A 23,354-nucleotide genomic window follows, 5' to 3' on the forward strand; every position below is an offset into this window, starting at 1 on the left:
GCAGCGGGTGCTGTGCCAGAGCCAGCTCTGTTGGGCATGGGGCAACTGGGGCCGTGCTGGGGCAGGACGGCAGCCCGGGGCGTCCCGCAGCCCCACGACAACTGGAGGCAGTTTTTATTGTTTAACATTCCTGGTATTTTCTGTCAGGGCTGAACCAATTGTCCTTAATCCGCCAGGCTCTGCTGGCCAAACAAGTGTGGCTGAGCCACCGGCATCCTGTCCCCACGAACAGGCCCCTTTTGTGAGGGGGATTTAGCGTGTAGCCCAGTAAATCCCGCTGGTTTCCTGAGGCAGTGTTCCCACACACCCCCATCACCCCCTCCCCGCCGCCTGTGCACCAGCCTCTGGGCCCTGGCACCATTCCCCAGCCCAACCGTGCCCATGGGCACTCTGCCTGCCCCAGCTCTGGGGCCAGGGACCTGCTGCCTGACCAGAACCTGCCCACCCAGGGTGTCCTCCTCCAGCTGGGATCCCCTGGTATGCTGCTGGGACACGTCTGGGTCCCCATGGGGTGTCAGGGGACTGAGGGGCTTCCCAGCCATGTCCCTGCACTGCTGGTCCTGGGTGAGATGCTGTGGTTCCCTGGGGGGATGCTGTGGTCCTGGGTAGCTCTGATCCGGGGTGCAGGGGGGTAGGGGCAGGGGTGAGATGGAGTCCTGAGGGAGATGCTATAGTCCTGGGCAGATACTGAGTCCTGATAGATATGGCTCTGGTCCTGGAGGAGGTAGAGCACGCCCTGGGGCCAGGACATCCAGCTCCAGGATGGGGCTCCCAGCCCCTTGTCCAGAAATGCCTTTGCTTAACGACTCTGTTGTGCAGCCAGGAGCTGCTGTTGTCTTTTCTCCCCAAAACAAAGGCGACTGGATTTTATCTCTGGGGAGAATCTGGCTTTTGTGAGATGCAGAAAGACTCTGCCCTGGAGGAGGGAGGGATGAGGCTAGTGGAGGCTGAAAGGCACCAGGCTCCTCCTCCAGGCATTGCCCCTGTGCCTGTCCTACCACCCGTTCTAGGTCCTGGTGTCCTTGTCCCATGCTTGTATCCCATTGTGCCCCACTGGTGCCTAGGCAGGGAGGAGGAAGGAGAGGCCTCCATGGATCAGCAGGGAGGGAAAGGGGGCACGTGGGGCACCCCACGCCCCTTCCCAGGCACAGGCTGGGGCAGGGGCCTGTCATCTCCCATGGAGGGATCTGAAGACTGGCAGCTCCTGCATCCCCGGACACGCACACACCCCCCAGAGACAGGCACACACAGAGATACAGGCATGTAGCCAACCTCCCCTCCACCTCAGTGTCTGCACACACACCCCATTCATGCACAGGCCTCTGCACACACACCTCAGGCAACACCCCCATGCACAGAAACACGCTCCCCCACCCTCTGCATGCATCCACCCCCCCAGCCACACACACACACATCTATCCTGCACACAATCCCTGTGTAAATACATGCACCCTCCCATGCACACCTCTTCCACACACACACACACATCCTTGTGCACATGCACACCCCCTTGCCCCTGCATCCTCATTCACGCACAGCTACGGACAGCCGTGCACAGCCCTTCACGCACACTTCCCCGTGCACGGCCCTTCACGCACACACCCCTCCATGCACCCCAATTCACGCACCCCAGCCCTCCTCCGGCGTGCTGCAGCCGGGCAGACCAGGCGGGGGTCCCAGCGAGGGCGGGCAGGGGCTGCCCCCTCCCCAGCTCGCAGCCCTGGCCCTGGCGGGGGAAGCCGTGCTGCGAGCCCCATCTCCTGGCCGGCGGGAGCAGCTCTGCACAGGGCGGGCAGAAAGGAGACCGCTCCCCGCCCTCTCCCGCCGGGAGAGTGGCAAACCTGGCTCTCCCTCGGATAGATGGAGCGAAGGCCATTGTGGGCTCAGCCTCGCTGCCCAGGGCTGGAGCCCTGTACACCCCCTCAGCTGGAGATGGGGGGCCAGCAGGGAGGTTTGTGAAAGCAGGGGCTATGCAGCACCTTAGCTGGGCACTCTGGCTCTGGGGGGCTATCCCCGTGCCACACATACCTAGACTGGGGTCCCCAGTCAGCCCTGGACCCGTGACAGCTCTTCCACAGAGTGCAGGAGCTCAGCAGAGACAGCTCCTCTCCCCAGCTGCTTGTGACAAGGATCCTGCCCCCTGCCCTTGTGTGTCCCGGGGCTGCCCCTGCACAGCCTGTCCTTGGGGCTGCTCCACCAAGGTTTTGTGGCAGGGCTGGGGGGCAGCGAGGCCAAGGACCTGGGAAGCCAGGCTCCCCCCAGCATGGGGAGCAGATCCCCACACCAGGCACCCCGGGCCAGCCCTGCCTGCCTGCAGGCATTGTGGGCACACGGTGGGCGCTGAGCTGGGACAAGCCTTGCCAGCGGCCCCACTCTCTGCTGCTCCATCCCCAGTGGTTTCAAGCCCCACAAGCTTCCAGAGGGAAAGGGGCCCCCCGCAAAACCTCTGGGCAGGACGCTCTCCTCTCCTCTGCTTCCTTGCTCTCCTCTCCTCTGCTTCCTTCCTCTCCTGCTCCCCTGGCCGGGCTCACCACTCCCCTCCCCCCACCCCAGCACCCTGCAGCTCCTTAACCCTTTCGCCCACACTCCTGGCCATGTGCCAGCCCCACCAGCACAGCTCCCAGCTGCCCTCCTTGGCACCTTGTACAGGTCCCCAGCGCTGCTCCCCAGGGCCACACTCCCCACAGGCCCCCTTCAGCCCCCCCTGCCCATCTCCTGCAGTGCCTGAGTGTCTGCCAAGGGCTGGACACCTGCGGCGAGCCCAAACTGCCCACAGCTCCCACGGGACCTTTTTCAGCTACAGCTCCCTCCAGGCTGAGATCTGGGGCTCCCTGCCAGCCAGCCATGACCCCTCCTTCTCCCCCAGGGAGAGCAAGCGTGAGACCGTGTTCCCTTCCGCATCGCTGTGGCAGTGGGAGCAGCCGTGGTGGGAGCAGCCGTGGTGGGAGCAGGGGCTACGCATTGGGGCTGTGCATTGGGTGACAGGGAGGAGGGGAACGGACTTGCTCCCAAGGGGAACCATGCCAGGCTGTGCAGGGGGACGGAGGCCTCCAGAGGGAGCCCGCAGTGCCGTGCAGCTCCGTGGCCACCAGCCTGACCAGCCGCGGAGGCCCCAGCATGCTCCGGAGGCCTCGACATGCGTTGGGGAGTCAGGCTAGGCAGCGGGGCGGGCGCGGCCATGGGGGGCTTGCAGTCGAAGCCTGGCAGTGGGGAAGCCTCCTGGAGAGGCCACCGGCCGCCCACGGTCCCCATGGGAGCCTGCAGACAAAGCCCTGCGCAGCAGCGGCGGCAGGGCCAGCCCATGCTCCAGCTGTGCTGTACATCCGGGCGGGGATGGTGCCATTTGCCTGCTCCTCTGCCGGAAGAGAGAGGCCAGGCCGGGGAAGGGCCATTGCTGTGGGTGCTGGCCACAGCCCGGGGAGCGGTGACACAGCAGGCAGGGAGTGCACTTGAGGGCATTCGTGTCCCCCTGCCCCACGCCAGCAGCCGCAGGGTTGCGGGAAGCGCTGAAGCACGCTGGGATCGCTGCAGGGCCCAGCTGGGATCCTGCCAGCAGGGATGTGCCAGGGGGGCAGTGGGAAGCAGAGGTACCTGGGGGTGCCCTGAGCCGCCTGGGCACCACTGCCCGAGCGGCACAGCCCCTGCCCACCAGTGTCCTGTGAGGCTATGCTGGGACACGTGCCCAGAAGTGATGGGCTCATCCTCTGGTGGGTGGCACCCAGGAGAGACAAGGCCCTGCCAGTAGCCCTGGCTCTCCCTGCTTGGCCAGCAAAACAAAGGGCAAATGAGCACAGTGAGGGCAGCTAGTGACACTCCAGGCCTATGTTGCAGGCCCCCTGGGAGCAGTCCTGGACTTTTCCCCAGGTCAGCCCTCATTTGCTGGGGCTCAGGCGCCAGATTATGGGGAGACACGGGGTGCTCCTGCCCTGGGCAGGGCCCTTCCTGCCCCCCAGGGGGTTATAAATAAACCATTAGCTTTATTTTAGGAACGTGGCAGAAACGTGCGTGGCAGGTTGCTCCAAAGAGAAAGGAGGAAAGTTGGCTGCTGAGCCCTCGCCCGGGTGTGCCCGGGCGCGGCCGCTGCAGCTGGAGTGGGTCCCAGTCCAAGGGCATGCTGGAGACATTTCCCTTTCAGGGGAAAACAGTGAGCCCAGCCATCTGCTGCCCCATACGTGTGGGGCACGGGGCTTCCTCATGTGGGGAGGACTGTGTGGACACAAGGTCCTGGTGCAGAGTTGGTGCAGCATCGAGCACGGCACAGTACCAGCGCTCACATGTGGCTGCAGCATGTGGGCACTGGGTGAGGTGGCCTATGGCTGCTCATGGCCACTGGCCAAGCCCTAGGCTGGCACCTCAGAGGTACAAACATGTAATAAGCAAAACCTTCTTGCCAAATTCCCCCACCCTCCGTGGGTGTGCTGGAGTGGCGTGAGGATGAACATGGCAGCCTCTCTATGGTGGCACCTTGGCATGGCTGACACTGGCAAGAAATGGCTGCCCCACCGCCAGCTGCAGAGAGCGCAGGCGAGAGTGCCTGAGCACGGCCCAAGGGGCAACGGGGGCAGCCAGGAGCTCCTGGAGGAGCTGCGACTGTGTGCAGGGCTCTCTCGCGGGCCCAATCCCGCCATTCCGCTGCGGTGCCAACCTGCAGCCACGCCGGACGGTTTTGGGTGGGGGAAGGCTCCGGCCCGTGGGGCGGCAAGAGGCGGGCAGCCCCGCACCGCCTGCCTGAGTGTGCAGAGAGGCTGCTCCGGGGCCCTGGCTGGCAGGGGAAAGCGCGGGGTCAGCACGGCCGGGGGGTTCTCCAACGGCCCAGTCGGGGGGAACATCCAAAACAAAGGGCAGCGGCGGGCGGGGGGAGCGAGTCCGCGCGGGCAGCGCCGCGCACAGCCCGGCTGAGCTCCGTGGCAGCACCCCGCTCCCCGCACGGCACCCTGGGGGGCGGCCGGGCCCTGCCCCCCCCGCACGGCCCGGGCAGCGCCGCCCCGGTGCCACATCCCTGCGCTGCCCCGGCCGCTGCCCCCCGCCCGGCCGCCCCCGCCCCGTGCCTGCCCAGCCGTTGCCGGTGCGGCGGCGGCGTGGCGCGGCGCCCGGACCCGCGCGGCTGGCGGCGGAGACCCCCGGCCCCTCTCTGGAGGTAGCGACGGAGCAACCGCCCGCCGCGGGGCCTGCCGGCCGGCCGAAGGAACGGGGTTGGCGGGGGGCGGTGGCGGGGCGCCGATGGCAGCCCGGGCCCGGCGGAGCGCCGCTCGGCGGCGGGAGGGCGGGCGGGAGCGCGGAGCTCACTGGCCGGGAGCGGCGGAGCCCGGCGAGGACAGCCAGGCCGCGGGCACCCGGGCGCCGCTCCCGGGCGGGCGAGGCTCGGCGAGGCTCAGCACGGCGGGCCCCCCTGATGGCAACGGCCCGGCCCGCCGGTGCGCGGGAGGGCGGCGGGGAGGGGAGCGGAGCGGGCGAGCAAGGGAACGCGGTCGGGCCCGCGGGGCGCCGCAGACAATGGCAGGGGGTAACCCCAGTCCGGCGGGGGCGGGCGGGCGGGCCGCCCGCGACCCCCGCCCCGCGGGCTGGCCGCCGGGACGGGGGGCTGGGAGTGGGACCGTGGCAGGGCGGGCGACCTTCGCCGCCGGGCAGGAGCTGCCGCCTCGCCGGGTGCCCCGCCGGGGCGCAGGGCCTGGCCGACTCCATTTTGTTGGCGCCCGCTCCGCCGCCGGCTCGTAGGCCCGCGGCCTGTCCTGCGGCCGACGAGGCGGGGAGGGGGTGGGGGGTGCGGAGGCCGGCCGGGGCGCAGGGGCCCACAGGTGAGGGTCCCGCCCGGTCCCGTCCCGTCCCGGCTGCGCCGCCCGGTGCCTTCTGCCGCTGATTAGGATGAAGATGTGGGGGCGGCGGGCGCGAGGACGCGGGGCCGGGCGGACTGGCCGCCATGTGCGCCGAGTCGGGCCGGGCCGGGCCGGGCCGGGCCGCACCGCAGGCGAGGAGCGCGGCCGCGGCTGGGCGGCCGGTGGCGTCGGGGGGGGGCAGCACTGAGCGCCCCCTGCCCTCCCTCAGCCCCCCCCGGGGCGAGCGGTGGGGGGGAGGGGGGCGCCCGCCGAGGGGTGAAGGGGGGGGGGAAGCCGCGCGGGCACGCGCTGATTGGCCGCCGCCGAACCCCAAGAGCGGGCGCGCGGGGCGCGCGCGCAGGCGCGGGGCGCGCGCCGGCGGGATGGCGGCGGCGGCGGGCGCGCGCATGCGGGGGAGGGAGGAGGGAGGCGGCGGAGGAGCGCTGGCGGGGCCTGGCCGGGCCGGGTCGGCGCTTCTCCTTCTCGGCCCGCACCGGCGGCAGGCGGCGAGCCGGCCGCGGCGGCCGCAGGTGAGCGCTTCCCTGCGGGGCGGCGGCAGCTCCCGGCGAGGCGGGGTGGCCCGAGGTCGGGCCGTAGCCGGGCCGGGCGGCGAGCCTCGGCCTGGGCCTAGCTCGGCGGCGGCGACGACGACGGCGTCGGCCCTGCGCGGGGCCGGCGGAGCGGAGCGAGCCCCCGGGCGCGGCTGCCATTTTGCGGCGGCGGTGGCCGGGCTGACCCCCATTGTGCTGTGCCCGCAGGTGGATGCCCGCGGCCCGGCATGGAGCAGGCCTGCGAAGTGAGCCGCCGCAGCTGTCTCGTTCCCTTCGGTACCTCGCTGGCGGCCGCCGAGGCCAAGGGCGGCCCCTTCGGCGAGGGCCGCGGCCCCGAGCCGCCCGCCATGCAGCTGGCGGCCGCCAAGTCGGGCTACGGCCAGGACCCCTCGTCGTGCTACATCCCGCTGCGCCGGCTGCAGGACCTGGCATCCATGATCAACGCCGAGTACCTCGGCGGTGCCGCCGACGGCGCTGAGGCCCTGACCGACCCCGGCTCGCCGCCCCCCCGCCTCTCTGCGGCACAGGAGCCGGCGCCCGGCGCCGACGGACCTGGCCCGGCCGCCGAAGCGCCCCGCGGGGCCCTGTCCTTCCCCTTGCTCCTGCGGGACAGCGGAGAGGAGGCGGCGGAGGAGGAGGAGGAAGAGAGTGCCGAATCGCTGGAGGAGGAGGACGACGACGACGACGACGAGGAGGACGAGGAGGAGGAGGAAGAAGAGGAGGCGGTGGACGAGGAGGAGGAGGAGGAGACGGCCGAGCCCGGCTCGCGGAGCCGCGGCCTGTCCGGGCTGCAGCAGGGCCCCGCCAGCCCGCTGCCTCCCCGCTTGCAGCCGGCCGAGCCGGTGCTGATGCCGGTGCCAGACGGCGGCCCCGGGGAGAAGCCGGAGCCTTCCACCACCGCCGCGGCGGCGGCCCTGCAGCTCGTAAGCACCGGCGGGGTGGTAGCGAGGGGGTGGGGGGGAGCCGCGGCCGCTGCCATTTTGCGGCAGAGGTCGGCGAGGCGCCGGGCCGGGCGCCCTCGCTGCCGGCACCCTCGAGGGCGGGCAGCCATCTTGCCGAGGGGACCCTGCGGAGGCGCGGTGGAGGCCGCGGCCGCCCCGGGCCTGCCACCGGGCGCTGCCGTGCCGGGGGTCGCCAGCCAGCGCGGACTGTCACTGGGCTCCGCCGCGCACCTGTGCCTCGGCGGCACCGGCCGCGCTCCCGACGCACCATTTTTGGTGCCCGGGGACAGGGGTCGCGGCAAACTTCGCTGGAGTTTGGTTTGGTGTTTTTTTCCCAATACAAGCTTTTTTTCTCGGGCGCATCGGAGATGCCGGAGGCTGGAGGAGAGCCTTGTCTGCTCCTGCCCAACTCCGGCTCCGACGCTGTCAGCTGGCTCTTTGTCTGGCCCGGCCCGAGGTACCCAGGACTTGGCGATGGCTAGGGAGGGGCTGTGCCTTGGCCTGACAGGCCTCGCAGTCAGGGAACTTTGTGCCTTCTTCAAGCTGACTTTTGTTTTCTTTCCTGATATCTGTCTGCACTCACACATTCCTTAAGCTTGTGTTCTGATATGCCTAAGAAGCAAAACTTGTTGAACTTCTAGAGTACTGAAAGGAGTTGAGATGCAGTCAGCTTCTTTGTGTGATGCATTTTTAAGTGCAGGTGTCATTTTTGGATGGTTTTCAGTGTGACTTTTGTTTCCAGATACATATGTGTATTTTCTGCGTTTTTTTCAGGTTTTTTTTTTCCGATGTGTTTGTTAAAAATGCTTTTTAAAAACTTGAAGTACCTTCCTTGTGGATACTATGGGGTTTAAGTGTTACTTGTTGCAGGGTGTGAAAATGAACTCATGTGACAGCACTGACATCATGCTCTCTTTGATTTCAGTAGTTGTATGGATGCTACTGGTGCGTGCAGCACGTGGGGAGAAATGCTTTCACCTATGTTCTTTTGGGAAGGTTCCTTTTGGAAGGTGCAGTGTTCTGTGTGCTCTGGGAAGTGGAGTGCACTTGTCACAGAGCACCCACGGAAAGGGTGATTTTGAGAAGGTGCTGACAGCAACTTAATTTGTGGTGTGGTTAGACTCAGCTCTGGGTCATGAATTCTCTTGCGGGTTTCTTGGGAAGAATCTGTCTCCTTGTGGAGACTCGATCTGTGGAGGTAAGAGGCTGCTGTCACTCTGAGGTCTGTGCATGTACTTAGATTTGTTTTGCAGAGCAAAGCAGGGATCTCTCACAGACCTTGTGCTCAGTGATGCGGTTGTGGGAGGGTCTCACGTTGTAAACAGAAGCTAGTAGAGGTACTTTCACAACACTTGCCTCTGCTATCAGTGGCTTTTACAACGTGCTGGACAGAACTTCAGCTTGTACTGTGACAAATCATTCTCAGTGATGGAACCTACTATTTGAATATGCAACGAGGGATTGACTTTTCAGTAGAACTGCCTTCCTGTCTGCTGTAGTACAACGTTAGCCTTGCTGAGCTTTTCTGGTAACTTAAAAGCAGAGCTGCACTCAGGAAAAAATAGAACTTTCTTTTTTTTTTAGGCAGTCTGGGGTCATGCTCCCTTTGAGTGTTGCATTCTGCCTTTAGTAAATAAGTGCAGGTTGTCTGAGTGGTCCTTTGTTTTAGCCCTACTACTTGTGGGATGGGAAGAGACAGGGATTTTTCTCTTTGCTGGGTTACCAATGAGGCAATTAAAATGTTTTCATGTTGAACATGGTGTAATAGTGACGAATAACCTGGCTCCTTCCTCAGACTCAGGTAGGTGTTTAATTCTGGTCTTGTGTATACATTTAGGTAACTGGAAACAACTTTTCCAGAGAGCCTGCTAAACTTCAAACAAAAAGCCATCCCAAAACAGCAACCACAACCCCCTAAGAGTTCTGCACTGCTGTTTTTAGGGTGGCTTGTCATAGCTGGACTGCTGCTTCAGATCATGACTGTTACCCCAACTGGTGATGGGGCTCTTCCACCTTACAGTGAGACTTTTTCAGAGCTTTTCTTCTTGAGCCTGTAGCTTTGATTATGCAGCTGCTGCTGAGACTTCCTGTTTCTCCCAGAGGAAAGTGCATATATCTGAGGCCTCTGTGTCTGCCCCTTGCAAGTTTTGAATTTTTCACTAGATCATTTGGAACTGGCTTTGAAAAGACCGATCCAAGATGACAAGAGTGCTTCCAGCAGAAAGGCCAGCATTTGGTTTAGTCTTTAGTGGGATGCAAAGTCTAGCAGTTAAGTAATGCCTCTGGGTAGGAGAGGTGGTGGCAGGTATTGTTTTGCATGGGGATTTAACAGCCCTGGCATCCCTTGCACTCAGACATCTCCCCAAATGGGAGAGGTTGCTCCATTCAGTTGTAAAGAGGGATGTACATATTCTGAAGTGATTTGAAGTGTCAAGTTAACCCTAGTTAAGGTTGACTGAAGTTCTCCATTCTCCCAGCAGTTACTGACAGATTTTTGTGTTGGAGAGAAGGAAGTTGCAGCAGTGGTTCTTGGGTTTTGTTTGTGCTTCAGCATGCAGTGACTCTTGGCAGCTGCTGGCTTACTTCCTTGTGCACGTGTGGAGTTGTGGCCATTTAAATTGAAGTGGGTGGTCGTTTGTTAATTTCTTGGGATTTTTATGATCTTGATGTGAGCTTATTTTTAATGCTTTCCTGAGCTTTTTGCAAGTTGCAGAGGTCCTTGACAGCAGCATGTGGACCTGTAGGGAGAACTGCAGCATTGGGTTGAGTGGGTGCAGCCATGTAAGGTCTGGAGTGTGGTAGGTCTTGCTTGAACTCCATTGCTGAGGAATTAGAGCAGATGGACTCATTTCTGACAGAACTCTTGTGTTGAAGTTTTGGATCTTGATGTAGCTTTTGGTACCATATTACTTGGCTTTTGCTTTGCCACTTTGTTGCATTTTACTTACTACACACAGAATATGTTAAAGAGTCATTTGGTTTGTAGTGTTGAGCGCTCGGAAGCAGAGAGTTCTTGGATGCAAGTACATCTGTGCCCCTCTTGGTGCCTGAACACTATGTGGCTAAGGATCCTGGGTTGGGCATTCACAAGCTCTTTATTTCACAGGACCCTGATGCCTTCAGGCTGCATCATGTGCAGAGTTGGGGCAAGGAACTTGCTCAATGTTGCTTTTCACTCTCATACTATTTGCTGGTCTAGCTCCACGCTGTGGGAGTGTGATGTTTTGGTAATGGCAGTGAGGAAATGAGGGAGAGGGAAATCCAGAACCACTTCTTTCATCTCTACTTGCAATGTTGTAAGGAACAAGTAGGGCATGTGTGCAGGGATGCTGGAAGGTCTTTGCTTTTCCAGAACCACACTGTATGCATTGTGTCAACAGCCCTGAAGGCCAGCAAAGTCCTCTCTTGAAGCCTAGAATTAATCTGAGATGAACTCCTGAGTTCTGTTGCAATGTGCTGATGGGATGGATGTTTGTGTCACTGTGTGAGAGTTACTCTGGTTCTTTGTTTATTAACAGACATCTCTAGTGCTGTTTCTCTCATGACTAAAAATAAAATGAAGGAACCAAGGCCACGTGATACTTGGCTACTCCTGTAAATGTTTCTGAAGGAATCTCCTACTACAGACTGTTGATTTGAGGTGTAACTAACTACTGGTAACGCTCTTTCCCTGAGATACAGTGGACATGTCAGCGGTTTGTGTGGGGAAGGTGCATTTCCTTGGTCAGTTGACATCTTCCTGATGGGGAGGTTAATCCCATTTGGCTCTCTGTGTTTCCTGTGGGCACTGTCTCTCTCCCTACATGCTCCTGGTGAGAACAGGCTCTTGGTGTACCACTGTCACAGTGTGTCTAATCTCGCACACACCCCTCTGCTGCCAAGGTTTGCACTGTTAGGCAGATTTTTTTTTGCCTCAGAAAAGAGTATGTAGCTGGATCTCACCTGGCCATGCAGTCTACTGGCATCCACTTGGCCCATGGACTGAAGTGCATTCATGTCTTGCATGACTCTAATGTTGCCTGCAGAGGCTTCAGCTGTGGTGGGCATCCAGAAGAACGAATATTTCCATGGTTAGGGCACTGACCTGAGCTGTATTACTGCTCGACTGTACATTTTTGAGGTCCTCGATGACTCTGGTGCTTTCCTGATGTGATGGCACTGCATCGCCTCTTTGTGGTGATGGTGATGATGTGGGTGGGTGTCCACAGCAGAACAGTGTTACCCAGGTGTGAGGAGCAGCTTCTTCTGGGTGGTGACAGATTTTTGAATAGTCTGTAGACAGGATCTACAGCTTTCCTGCAGACTGGATCCTGGGGATGTCTGTTCTAGCAGTTGGCTGTGATTGCTTTTACTCCTCTAGCTTAATTTGTATTTATTCTCTAATCTTGTATTGCTGATTTAGGTGTGAAATATCTGTTTGCATATGTGATGTTGCAGAAAAGAACATGTGTTCTGCAGTAAATAGGGATATTCCAGCTGCCTGTTGGTAGTGAGATCTGAATGGTCGATACCTTCATAGTTCATATGGGGCTGTGCAGCACTCTGAAGCCAAACACTTCTACATGCAAAGAGCAAAATGGGAGATGTCTTCTTGATGGACAGTTTTGAAGGTGAGGTTTTGCTCGGTGTAATGGCAGGAACCCCTGCAATATCCTGGTTAATACACTATTGACAGCCAGAACACTTCAAGTCTCTACACTCCTCTGGCAATCATCTTCACTAAACTTCATTCAGCTATTCAGCAGTGGAGTTCTGCTCTCTGCAGTGTGGCATATTTAGCACATCACCTACTGCTGTTACAGGGAAAGACAACCAACAGGAGCAACACAATTGGCTTTACCAGGTGAGGATACAGTGATTCTAGCTTTGGTATTACAGCTTCTAAAATCAGTGGTAGGGGCTTGGTTTGATGCTGTAGCAGTAGCTTTGGGGCAATGTATTTCTGGTTTGCATGAAGTTGGGGGTTTGTTGATTGCCTCTCACAGCTTCTCATTGCACCTCATTGCACCCCGTTCCCAGAAGTGAGGTTGAACTCTGTGATGTGTGACAATCAGTAGTTTGGTTTTTAATTTTCCTGTGTTGACTGAGCAAATCTGTAGCTCACTGAAGAGATGTCACTTCTGAGTATGATTAACAAGCCACGTAAACCCCAAGGGAAACGAACAAAAAAAAAGTAGTGTTTTCTGTGTTATAATTGAGACAGGACATCTGAAAATGGCATTCCTCACTCAAAAATCAGTGCTATGGTTGATGATCAGCTTTTGAGTTGCATAGGATATACTTGTGTTTCATGCCTGGGAGTGACAGCATCTTGTATATAGTAATTTTGATTGTTTTTTCAGTTATTTGTTTTGACATTTAGAAAGGCACCAGGGAATAAAACCACCTGAAGTAGGAAACCCAATTCTAGCAGAAGGGGGGTTTGTCCTGGAAGCTTAAAGCCCCCTGCCTGAATGAAATCAAATAATTGCCATTTTTTATACCAGAAAGAGATGACCTGTGTTTTGTTCTGTCTGCACAGAGCTGTCTGTGCCGTGCAGTCTTTTCTCAGCAAAATGGGAGTTAAATCCTTTGTGGTGGTTAAGATGTTGCCAGGATTTCAAAGTTAATAGGTGGAAAAGGTCTGTAAGTGAGTCTGCTTTGAATTAGAGCAGCAGTTCTCAACCTCTGTTGATTTGCAGACCCCTAAACACTTCCCAGGTGCAGAGCCTTGTCTGGTAAGTTGAGACCTATCAACAATAACCTTGCTTTCTGTCACAGAATTGATATCAGAGTATTTTTCTGCAGCCATGAGCCTGCAGAGTGCTGAGTTCCAGAACTGCAAATGTTAGTGGCAGCATCTGACCTCTGTGAATTTTTTGTTGAGTGTAATGTCGTGTTTGTCACTCCCTGACTTGCTACTGCTGTTTTGCGAATGCTTGACAAAAGCTGCACTTTGCTTTGCTGAAATAGTTACTGGAAGCTTAAATTGTACTTTTGGGTGTGCATTGGTGTGAGTACAGCGTTGGGGGTTAAGGTCAAGATGATGATGGAAGCTGCAAAGAGCAATCGATAGTTTAGGCTGTGAGGAGGTCTGAGTCAGGTGCAGGGAGTGTGTCCTGTGCTTTTTAGGTTTGGAGATGCTGATTCTATGATTCTATAGGGGCCTCTTTGCTAATGTTACAGGGTTTCCCAGCAGAGCAGGAGCAGAATGCCAGCTGAAGTGTTACTGAGGACACGGGAGGGCATAGACCTGTATTTGAGCTCTCTCAGTAATGTGTCGTGCTCCTCGAAGCAGGTAGCTTCAGCAAGGGAGCTGAATGGTAGCAGGAAGGGAGTCTGGTGTGCCTGCAGAGCTGTGGCACTGGGAGGTGGAGAGTGGGATGTGCCACTCTCAGTCCTGGGTAGAGCACAGGAATTTCTTTGGCTGATGTGAGCGGGTGCCCCCGACTCTAGCGCCCAGGGGAGGGGCAAATGCTGCCATATGTTGGAGGCAGAGGCTGCACCCTGACAGGTGCCAGCTGAAGTTCTCTGTTCCTATTAAATTATACATCTAGTTTCATCACGGCTGCTCACAGTGGCTTTGCAGCAGTGATTAAATGTGCCACAGAGATAAAGATGGACTTGGTTGTACATCCATCTCTCCTGTGTCCAAAAGCATTGATGAATACAGGAGGAATTTCAATAGTGTGCTTTACCTCTATTGAATGAAGGAAAAGCACTTGTTAAAGTTGACATGCTGACTTTCTGTGCTTACAAATAAGATTACATCAAGATTTATCTTACCCAAGTCTTCAGAGGAATGGCAAAAGGAAACTGGGAGAGAAGTCTCTGTGTATCATTGCTTTCGCTGTGCTCGTGAGGGCAGTCTGGCCTTGGCTGGGCACCACTTCTGTCTCTAGCGCAGCCCGAGCCACAGCTTTGTGCTAAGTTGACCCACTCAGCTCATTGCCTGATTTGTTTGTAGCCTCAGCAACAACAGAGGTGTATTATCCACAGATAATTGGCTTGTGACTGGCTTGTCCAGCAGCCAATGGCATCTGTCTGCTGCCTCTTTTGAGCCGAGTTGCTGCCGTGGTTCTGTGTGAAGCAGCAAGTCTGTGGGTACAGGGAGGTGATGTGTGTGGCACTGGGGAAGGGAGTGGTTCAGAGTGCTGCTGGTGGCTGAGCCACAGCTGGAGACTTTCTCAATTCCCCCTTTCCATCCTCTTCCATGGGGAGTGGGCAGGGAGCAGGGAGGGTTGCCAGGGGAAGCTTGCTCTGAGGATGTTCTGATAGGGACCTCGTCCTGAGGGTTACCCGCAGTACTGGAAAGCTGCAGATGTTGCTGGAGATTACATGTTTGCACTGCTGTGGTCTTAAGAGAAACAGTTTTATAGGTAATAAAATAGCAGAGAAACATGTATTAACTTTCACTTATCAGAGCTAATGCCCTGGGGACTCATTTTTCATTTGCAGATGTGCAGAATTTGACTCCTGTGTGTGAGAAACAAGTTGTGTTGAGTTGGATAGAGCAATCCAGCAGAGTGCTGCATGCTAGGCAAGGCATGGAGTGTCTTTTGGTTTGGTATGCTTTATGAAAAAGTGAACAGAGAACCTCTTCAAGAGTGCTGTCTCAGCACACTGGAATCTTTCAGCTTCTTTTCTCAGCTGCTGCAGGACCTCTGATGTTGGGCATGCAGTGAGGATCTGCACCTCTGACCTGCTTGAATCTTCCAGCTACCTCTTGTTTTGGAGGACTGTATTCACGACTTTGCCTCCTACTGTTGATTGAAAGACAGAAACCTGCCTGTTGCCTAACGTGAGCAGGGTGGTTATCTGGCCTTTCAAGCAGTTCCTCTGCTTGCCCTGATGTTTCTTTGTTGTTTGGTTTTCCCAAGCACCTGTTTGGACTTGCGATTTCTAAATAGCAGCAGTGAAACAAGTCAGATTCCTCTTGCTTCTAGTTGTCTTTCCTCTCAGGAGTGTGTTAAGGAAGCTGTATTCACAACATACAGGTTAGGAAGGATAGTTTACAGGACCTGATGAGTGAAGCATGAACCTTCCTCAGGGGATAGCTCTAAGTGTGGATATCAAGGACTAACAAAGCACAAGATAAGCTTATTATACCACCAGTGTTCAGAAATACTGGTTTCATTTTTAGTAGGGATTCAGCAAAAGCAGCTGAAATTTTAAATGCAGATAACAAACTTTTATGTGAACAGAACTTGTCTGTTTGGGGAAAATGGTTCAACAGGGCAGGGGGAATTTGCTTGCACCATTTGTTTTATAATATAAAGAAGTACAAAAGGAAGGCTCATAAGGGGACAAATCTGATGACCTGGTTTCAGTTTGGATTGGGTTTTTTTTGTTAGTTCTCTGACATAAGAAGATACTTGTTGATATTTGTTCTTTGTGAGATTTAGCAAAGTTATCATAATGCTTGCAGTTCTTCTCTTGCTTGAAACATGAGTGCTGTTAAAAGAGCTGTATTTAAAGAAAGCTTGGTTTATCATTTGAAATATGTGCAGATAAGCAAGCATTGAGAGTTTTTCTTCTGTTTCAGGCTCCTGGCAGTGATTTGAAGTCTTCTGTATGTTTGCGTGTCTGTAGATCTCTCTCCAGATGGGAATCTGGGTGAGATCATACCCCTTCTCTCTCACTTCCTCCTCCCACCTTCTGCAAACTTTGCTGTTGGGTGCATTTCTGGTTATTAGGATGCTGAAGTGCTGCTCTTCAATCCATAAGGAAAATGATCTCCGTGAAGAAAGAGAAGCGGGGATGCTGTTAACCCCAGTTACCTTGGTGTTTTCATGTCAGTGTGTTCTTCATTTAAAATCTGTAGGTTTGTACCTCCTGAACTTGGTAGCAATGTTCTGGGATGTATGAATCACCAAATGTAGTGCAATCTGCTGTCTTTATTTTAACCTTTCCCAGAGGTTCATAAGTCTGTAGCACCCTCTGCCATTTGTAGGCTGCTGCAGCCTGGAAAAAGAGTAGTAAAAACTAGCCAAAGACAACAAATACCCACAGGCCTGTAGATAACAGAAGTTTGGCTTGTATCATAATCTCAGCTGTACTTTTATGCTAGTGAATACTTAATTAGTGAGTATTTAACCCTTCTGTGTGATAATGGTCACAGATAAGAGGTGGTATACTTTTTTCAGACACCAATGTAGGTCAGGCGCCTGCTTGCTTTTGGCGGCAGTGCTGAATCCACAGGAGGCCTGGAGCAGCAGAGGGGGCACAAAGAGCATGTCCCCTGGTCCCCAGCAGCACAGGCTGCTCGGGGCTTTCCAGCTTGCTGCTCCCACTTCTGGCTTTGACTCGGAGCCCGACGAAAAGCTGAGTGCCAAGTGATTGTTGTTCTGGTGAAGACGGCAATGGTTTCAGCAGATACACCGTGCAGGTGTTGTGGTTTAGGTGGTTTGGGTTTTTTTAACACATTTACTCTAATAGGGCTTTCCCCTTTCACTGTGCAAGGATTTATTCCTGTAAGTTTTTTCACAGTGGAGTGCAGAGGGCTGCTGCTCTGCCTCCTCAAGTGCAGGTTCAGCACCACAGCTCCCCTCTGGATAGGCTTAAAGCTCATGTGCTTGACAATGCTGCATCAATCAGGAAACTGATCAATGACCTTTTTTTTTTGCTTGGCTTCAAATACTTCTTAAGCAACGAAGTAGATATAATTCAATTTGCTTTCCATTTAATGGGTTCTTTTCAACCGATTTGATTTTGATTTGAGAAAAGCTTCTTCAAAACAAGAATCTTTGCTAATGGGAGTTTCTTTTTTGACTTTCATCACAAGTAGTTATTCATTTCAGTTCTTGACTTTGTTTCAGTGTTGTTCTTAATCTCATCTCCTTTTTATCTTTCCATACGACATTCCCAGGCAAAGATTATTTCCCAGTGCCTCCCTTCCTTCTATCTATATTTGTTCATTTCTCAGTGCCCAAGCGTTGGGGCTGAGTGAAATAACAAGAAGTGGATCTCATAGGCCCTTTTCTACCCTCCCATCTGTAAGAGTAGGACGGTGGTAGGAGTTGCAACTGTGTCTGACTATCAGCAGCAGTCACTCTGTGAGAGGTGCAGCCATCACTGCTTCATTTCTATGACCAGAGCTGAAGGATCTGGACCCCGTGTGATAAGAGCTGTATGGTCTTAGGACAGAAGGGTAAGCCTGAGCTCAGAGGGCTGAGGTTGAAGCTGCTCTGCTTTGTGTTAATCTGTAAGTTACTCCAGTGAGGTTGATCTTTAGCTGTAGAGAAGCACCATCTCATGAGAACTTTGGAGATAGCTTTAAAAATGCCCTTGCAGACTGGTTCTGGGTGTGCTTTTAATAGAGAGAACTTGCCCCAGTTGCTGCTGCTCCTCCTTTGCGAGGGCAGAGGGTGAATAACCGGTTGTGTGATGGTGAAATGGCGGGAGTTGGGAGTGTCATGTCCTAGGCATGACACACCTGTGACCTGATCTTCTGTTAGCAGATGCTACTAGAAGCAGACTGTTTGTCCCAGGCTAATCCAGGTGCCTTCAAACGTCACCTCTCTCTCAAGGTTGCTTTGTTAAATTTTTTGGTTTGTGCTTTTTTTTTACTGATACTAAGCTATTGACCTTCAGCCAGTGCAGCCATATCCGAGGGTGAGTTGGTGGCTCACAGAACTTGGGTGAGCTACTTGTCATCTCGTTCTTTTCAGGCAAAGAATAGTGATTATTGAACTTTAAGGAAGCCAAGGTGCTGATGGTGAGAACAGGGAACTGACTCTCACTAGACTTCCATTATTATTAGCTAATAAGAAGTACATTTTGGGAACGGCTTGTTTGCAATGCTGGGGGTATATCAGCTCCAGGGAGAAACACAAGAGTGGCTGCCCCAGGAATGAGGAGGGTTCAAGAGAGCAATGGAAGCTCATGAGGCAGAGTTGCTGCTGCGTCTGCCTCTGACACTGATGGGATGTGCCGGCTCGTGTGCGGAGTGCGACTTACCTGGCAGCTACCGCTGTGGTGAGATCTGCTCACGAGATACCCCCTGCTCCTGCTGCAGGGCCCTGGGCAGGTACCTGCTGCGTACTCTGCAGAAAAGACTGTTACTGTCACTGTTTATGTATTGTATTGTTTAATTGCTGTTTAGATGTGGCTGTCTCCTTTTATTTTCTTCCTTGGCTTTGATTCTGTCCACTTCAGGCCTGAAACAGCCTTAGCAGTATCATGCTCCGTTATTCTTGGAGCTCGATGTCTCCATTCTTGCTTTTCCCCATTCTTCTCATACACAATCTCTTTTTGTTGCTCTAGCCTTTCTCTAACAGCACATTCTGTGTCTTCATCAAATAATGTCATGATGGTAATTTAGTCAGGAATAAACTGTAATAGGGCTATTTTGATTGGGTGTTTCAATGATGGCTTTCCAAAGCAGGTCTGAGTTTGAAGTGTGCAGGGCTACAGTGGCTGCAGCTCCCTGTTCAGACTCTGGACAGCCAGGCTTTTTTGGGTACATGATATTGAAAATGTTGGCCTGTAAAAGTACATATATCTGCCCCTTTGTGTGCAGTTTGGTCTTACTGTGGCTCTGACAAGATGGTCACATCCCCAGTCACACTGTTGGGGCACATGAGGTGTCTGCAGCTGTGCCACACTGTGCCAGAAGTGATGCTGCTGCACTGGTTGTGAGGTGACAGTGCTGCAGGAAAGGGCACCCCGTGGCTGTCAGCAGATGTGTTTGTGGACTTGTACTTTGTGTCACTCCTTCCAGCAAGATTAATAGAAGGAATGACAATTCCAAGTGATGTAGCCAAGTGGTTACTGCATAAGCATAATTTTTGTCACTTTATAATGTGGTTATTTGAAGGGGAAGAAAATTGGTGAGAGACAGTTGAGCACTCGACAGTGTGTATACACTAGTAAAACCACTTAGACATACAATCTTTCTTTGCTTGTTTGATGATCTTAAGGGTCTTTTCCAACCTAAGTGATTCTGTATGTTTAATATTTGCTTTATGAGAATTTCAGGAGGGCAGTGATGCTTCTTGTGTAGTTGTCTCATGAAGTCAGTGCTCAGCTTCACTTAGTGAGTCTTCAAGACTGGTGTGTGTGGCACAGTACACATTCAGGAGGTAGTTTTCAAGGTAGAATTGTGTGTGCAGTCCTGCTGAACCTTGGCTTGTGACCCTTTCTTCAGTGATCAGTAGACATTTTAAGGCCTTGTGTTGGTGGAGAGGACTTGATTAAAGACATCCCATAAGTTACATTTTTGTTCTTTCCAAAAATAGCACAAAGTGATCTGAAATACTACTTGCTGGCTTAGTTTAGGCTATAGCTTGTCACATCTGAACAGCAAATGAATGCCAGACAGTTGATAAGAGGGTAGACAGTACTGATTGCCTTTAGGAGAACGTCTAAACAATACAAAACCTGTGATGTTGCTTGCCACAGAGCAAGGCACTGTGCTGTCCTTCCTCACTAACCCAGTCTCTTGCCTGCTGAGTCTCCTCCAGAGTGTATCTGCAGTGGAATTACTGGTAGGTGTGCATTGGCTCATCACTTTTGTTGTTATTTAAACACTGAATGTTTCCATGCTGTGTGGGTGAACATCACTACTCTGACCGTGCATAGGGATGACGTGTGAAGTTCATTGTGTTTCAAAAACTTGACTTCTTTGTGGGCTAGGGAAGGACTTATCATTACTGCAGGGCTCAATTTTTGGCCATTGGGATATATTAGCGGTTTGATCTTGGCATAGTAAATGTTAATTGTAGTAGGAATGAAATCTGTTGTGTTCTGCCCCAAGAAATACAGCCTTGAGGGCTGTGATTCTGGCACCACACAACCAGAGTTTAAAGGAACAGGCTTAGTGTACCTGGAAGTGATAACAGCTGCTGCTTTCATTCCTCTGCTGGTGTTTTTTAGTGTTAAAAAAATCTCAGTCTGCCTATCAGAACGTTTTTTTTCCTTTGCAAATATACAGGCATCTCTGGCTGGGTGATGGGATTTAGGGAGAGCAGAGTGGGAAATAGTGCAAGGCAGTGAATGAGCTGCTGCAGTGTGTGCTGTCACAAGCCTCTGCCATGGGACATCAAGACATGGTGCTTTTTGACCTGCCTCTTCCACCCACTGTGGGGCCTTCAAAGTGGGTGGTGATGAGGCCAACATCTGACTAGTGCCAGGGAAGGGAGACAACAAAGTGGGAGAGAGAGCAAACTGGGGAGCAATGAGAATAGCTGCGGGAGTGCACAGGAATAACTGTTTAAGCATTGCCTGAATGGTTTCTTGAAAGCCTGAGTAGTGTCTCAGAGCCTATGTGGGGTGTTAAAAGGTGACAAAGAGTTGATTTAAATGCAGACTTGCCTCTAGGCAGGAATTGTGGGTGTCCCTCAGGTGGATCAGCCTGAATGGCTTTGCCAAATCTCCATAGTAGTTTTACTGCTGCGTCCAGCTGACTGTGCTCAGGTTACACTTGTCAGTAAGATGCATGTACATTGTGCTATGCACTGCATTCGAGGTAATCAGTTGGGATATACATATGTCTCTTAAAGCCTAGGATTGAGAAGTGTGGGCTGTTTAAAAAAAAAGGTGAAAGTCACACTTAGCAGAGGAGCACGTGCTGGAAATGTGCCAGGAAAAAGGGTTTTGCATCTGAAAGTGCATCCGCATTCTGAAAGCACACAAAGGCAGCACCTCTGGTTCCCATGCTCATGGATGGGTGGGTTTTTGTTCCAGAAAACTGTGTGTAGCTGGGTGAAGGCACAGAGCCTTCAGCAGGGCAGTGGCAAGGTGAGAGGCTGCAGCCCTCTGCCCTGTGCTCCTTCACTTTGCCTTGTTCTGAGCCCCGCTCAGTGATAAGTTATTATTTGGCTTTTGATGACTGAGAAGAATTTCAGCAATGTTATCTGTAATGTCATTACTGGCTTTTTTTTTCATGTAACAGAAGAGTTTATCCTTCTGTATGTTCTTTAACCACGTGAAGAAAGCCCATAAAACCCAACTTGAAGTGGAATATACCTTTTATTAGAGAGGTCTGTTGCATTTTAGTTGCTAGGATGTTGAACTGTGAACTGCAAGAGACGTGCCTTGGGAAGGATGATGAGCAGGATGGAGAAGTAAAATGAGAAGGTGCATATATTGTACCTGTGACAGCTTTGATGAGGAGCATGTTCCTGATTCTTATCTACCAGAATAATACCTGCATCACTTTTTTGAGCTATTGAAATGCTGAACCCACCCGGGACGTGTCATTTATTGATGCTAGAAAACAAACAGGATACCCCAGAGCTGGGCCTGGGGACTCCTGAATCCTGTTAAAACCTATTGCACCCCATCTTGACTTAAGTCACACAATTCTGGTAAACTCCTGAATCCTCCTCTTGGCAGAGGTCCTGTTGGTAGTGCAGCATCCAGCCAGAGAGCATGTCTGCTCAGCAAACAGCATGGGCTCTGCTCTTCCATAGCGAGCTCAAAATGGCCTTAAGCAGTCCTGGGAACTGCATGTTGGAAGATTTTGACATTCTGGAAGTTGCTGCCCAGCCCTGGGAAGTGGAGGGGGGGGTGGGGGGTGGGATGGCTGCACAAAGTTTTGATGCTTAGGAGCAGGTTTTGGAACTGGGCAAAACTCTGTGGCCGTCTGTCTCCTAGCGGGCAGGTGACTGCCGTTGTGCTCCGTGCCTCCTGCTCTCTAGTTTTGGGGCAGAGTAATGGCAGTTCTGCTCATATAAACTAAAAATTGGGACACTTTTATTGTACCTGCCTTTGGTTTTAAATACTTTATGATGAAGCTTTTTCCTGAGGACATCTGAGAAGCAGGGAAGGTATTAGCTTGTACATACCAACTTTTTCCTTTTCTGCAATTGATAAACACTTAATTTGCTGTTCTCATCACCTTCCTCCAGTCAAGAATAATTCATTGTTTCTTACTGCTACTTTTTCTGTACACTGCAACCTTTGAAATGAACAAATAGGTGTTACTGAAGAAATGGGGGATAGTAGTGACTGTATGCCTGCTCAACTATGTGAAGTTTGAGTGCAGTCATTTACCAGAGGTCATGTTCCTTACTGAAAAACAGTGAAAAACTTCTCAAATCACAGTTTACTGTTTTTGTTCTTTCAGAAGGTTGGGGAGAGCTGTGGTGTGTTTGAAGGTGTAGGAGCCACTAAGTAAAATAAGGACTTGTTTCTTAATATAAACGTCTCTGGTGGCCAGATGTGATCTGCACACAGCAGGGAGGCAAATCTCTTTTAAACATCTGGACCTTTTGTGATTTCTTCTGTTCCTGTTTTTCCTCAAAGATCCAAGCCAAGAAGAAACCTCCTCCAGTGAAGTATGAAGTTGGAGATCTTGTTTGGGCCAAGTTCAACAGACGCCCGTGGTGGCCATGCACAATTTGTCATGACCCAGTGCTGGACTGTCACTCAAAAATGAAAGGTACTGTATCTGTTCAGACTACAAAGTGGTGGAGGTGTTTGTGTGTGACAGGATGCTGCAGTTCTTAATTATTTTTTAAAAGAAGGCTTTTGAAAGGTGTGAGGAAACAGACTACTATGAAAGAAAGACCTGAGTCTATAAAGTAAACCTCGATCAGGGAGGTGACAGGAGGAGGATGGGGCTGAGGCTGATGGGAGTGGCACAGGGGTTTTCTTCACAGAGGATAGGAAGGATGAGCAGCTGGGCTGAGCTCAGGGCAATGCTGAAAAAGGAGCAGCCTCTCGAAACAGGAGTGCAGAGAAAGCAGAGAAAAAGGAGGTGGATCATGCAAGGGCAGGCAAGCAAGGCTGGGAGGCCTGTAGGGTGTGAGGACATGGAGAGTTAACCAAGCTTGGAGAACAAGAGGCTGGAGAGGCTGAGATGGAGGGTTTGGGGTAGTGCAGAGAGTGTGTGGGGAATGTGTGGGGGAAGTGAAATGGTTTTGGTCTTGTTTGGCATGGGGAAGCCAGTATCTGTTTATAGGGAAATACAGGAAAAACATGGAGATCGAACCACATAGGTGAAAGTTCAGGGCATAGTGTGTCAGGGAGACTAAGAAGCAATTGAGTGTGAGGAGAAGAGGTGGGGGAAATAAGGGGAGATGCAGGGCATATATGAGTGCAGGAGAGAGCCAGGAAGGAAGAGA

General features: G+C 53.4%; 2 protein-coding genes across 5 annotated transcripts in view; one reads left to right on the forward strand and one right to left on the reverse strand.

The window, feature by feature from the left end:
- Positions 1-4,452: 4,452 nt before the first annotated feature.
- Positions 4,453-6,555, reverse strand: LOC133626094 (basic proline-rich protein-like). The gene has a single exon (XM_062002739.1). It carries the CDS (start codon positions 6,553-6,555, stop codon positions 4,453-4,455), a length of 2,103 nt encoding a protein of 700 aa, XP_061858723.1.
- The window catches only part of NSD1 (nuclear receptor binding SET domain protein 1), a 63,651-nt gene continuing 46,551 nt past the window's right edge, over positions 6,255-23,354 (forward strand). For all 4 annotated transcript variants that reach the window (XR_009819255.1, XM_062002372.1, XM_062002370.1 and 1 more), the window contains exons 1-3: positions 6,255-6,343; positions 6,572-7,287; positions 22,534-22,669. Coding sequence is in view for 3 of the 4 variants with exons in the window: in XM_062002372.1 (XP_061858356.1) it covers positions 6,592-7,287; positions 22,534-22,669 (832 nt within the window). In the remaining variant the exon portion in view is untranslated. The remainder of the gene's footprint in view (positions 6,344-6,571; positions 7,288-22,533; positions 22,670-23,354) is intronic.

This window comes from Colius striatus, chromosome 9 (genome assembly GCF_028858725.1).
Source record: "Colius striatus isolate bColStr4 chromosome 9, bColStr4.1.hap1, whole genome shotgun sequence".
NCBI lineage: Eukaryota > Metazoa > Chordata > Aves > Coliiformes > Coliidae > Colius > Colius striatus.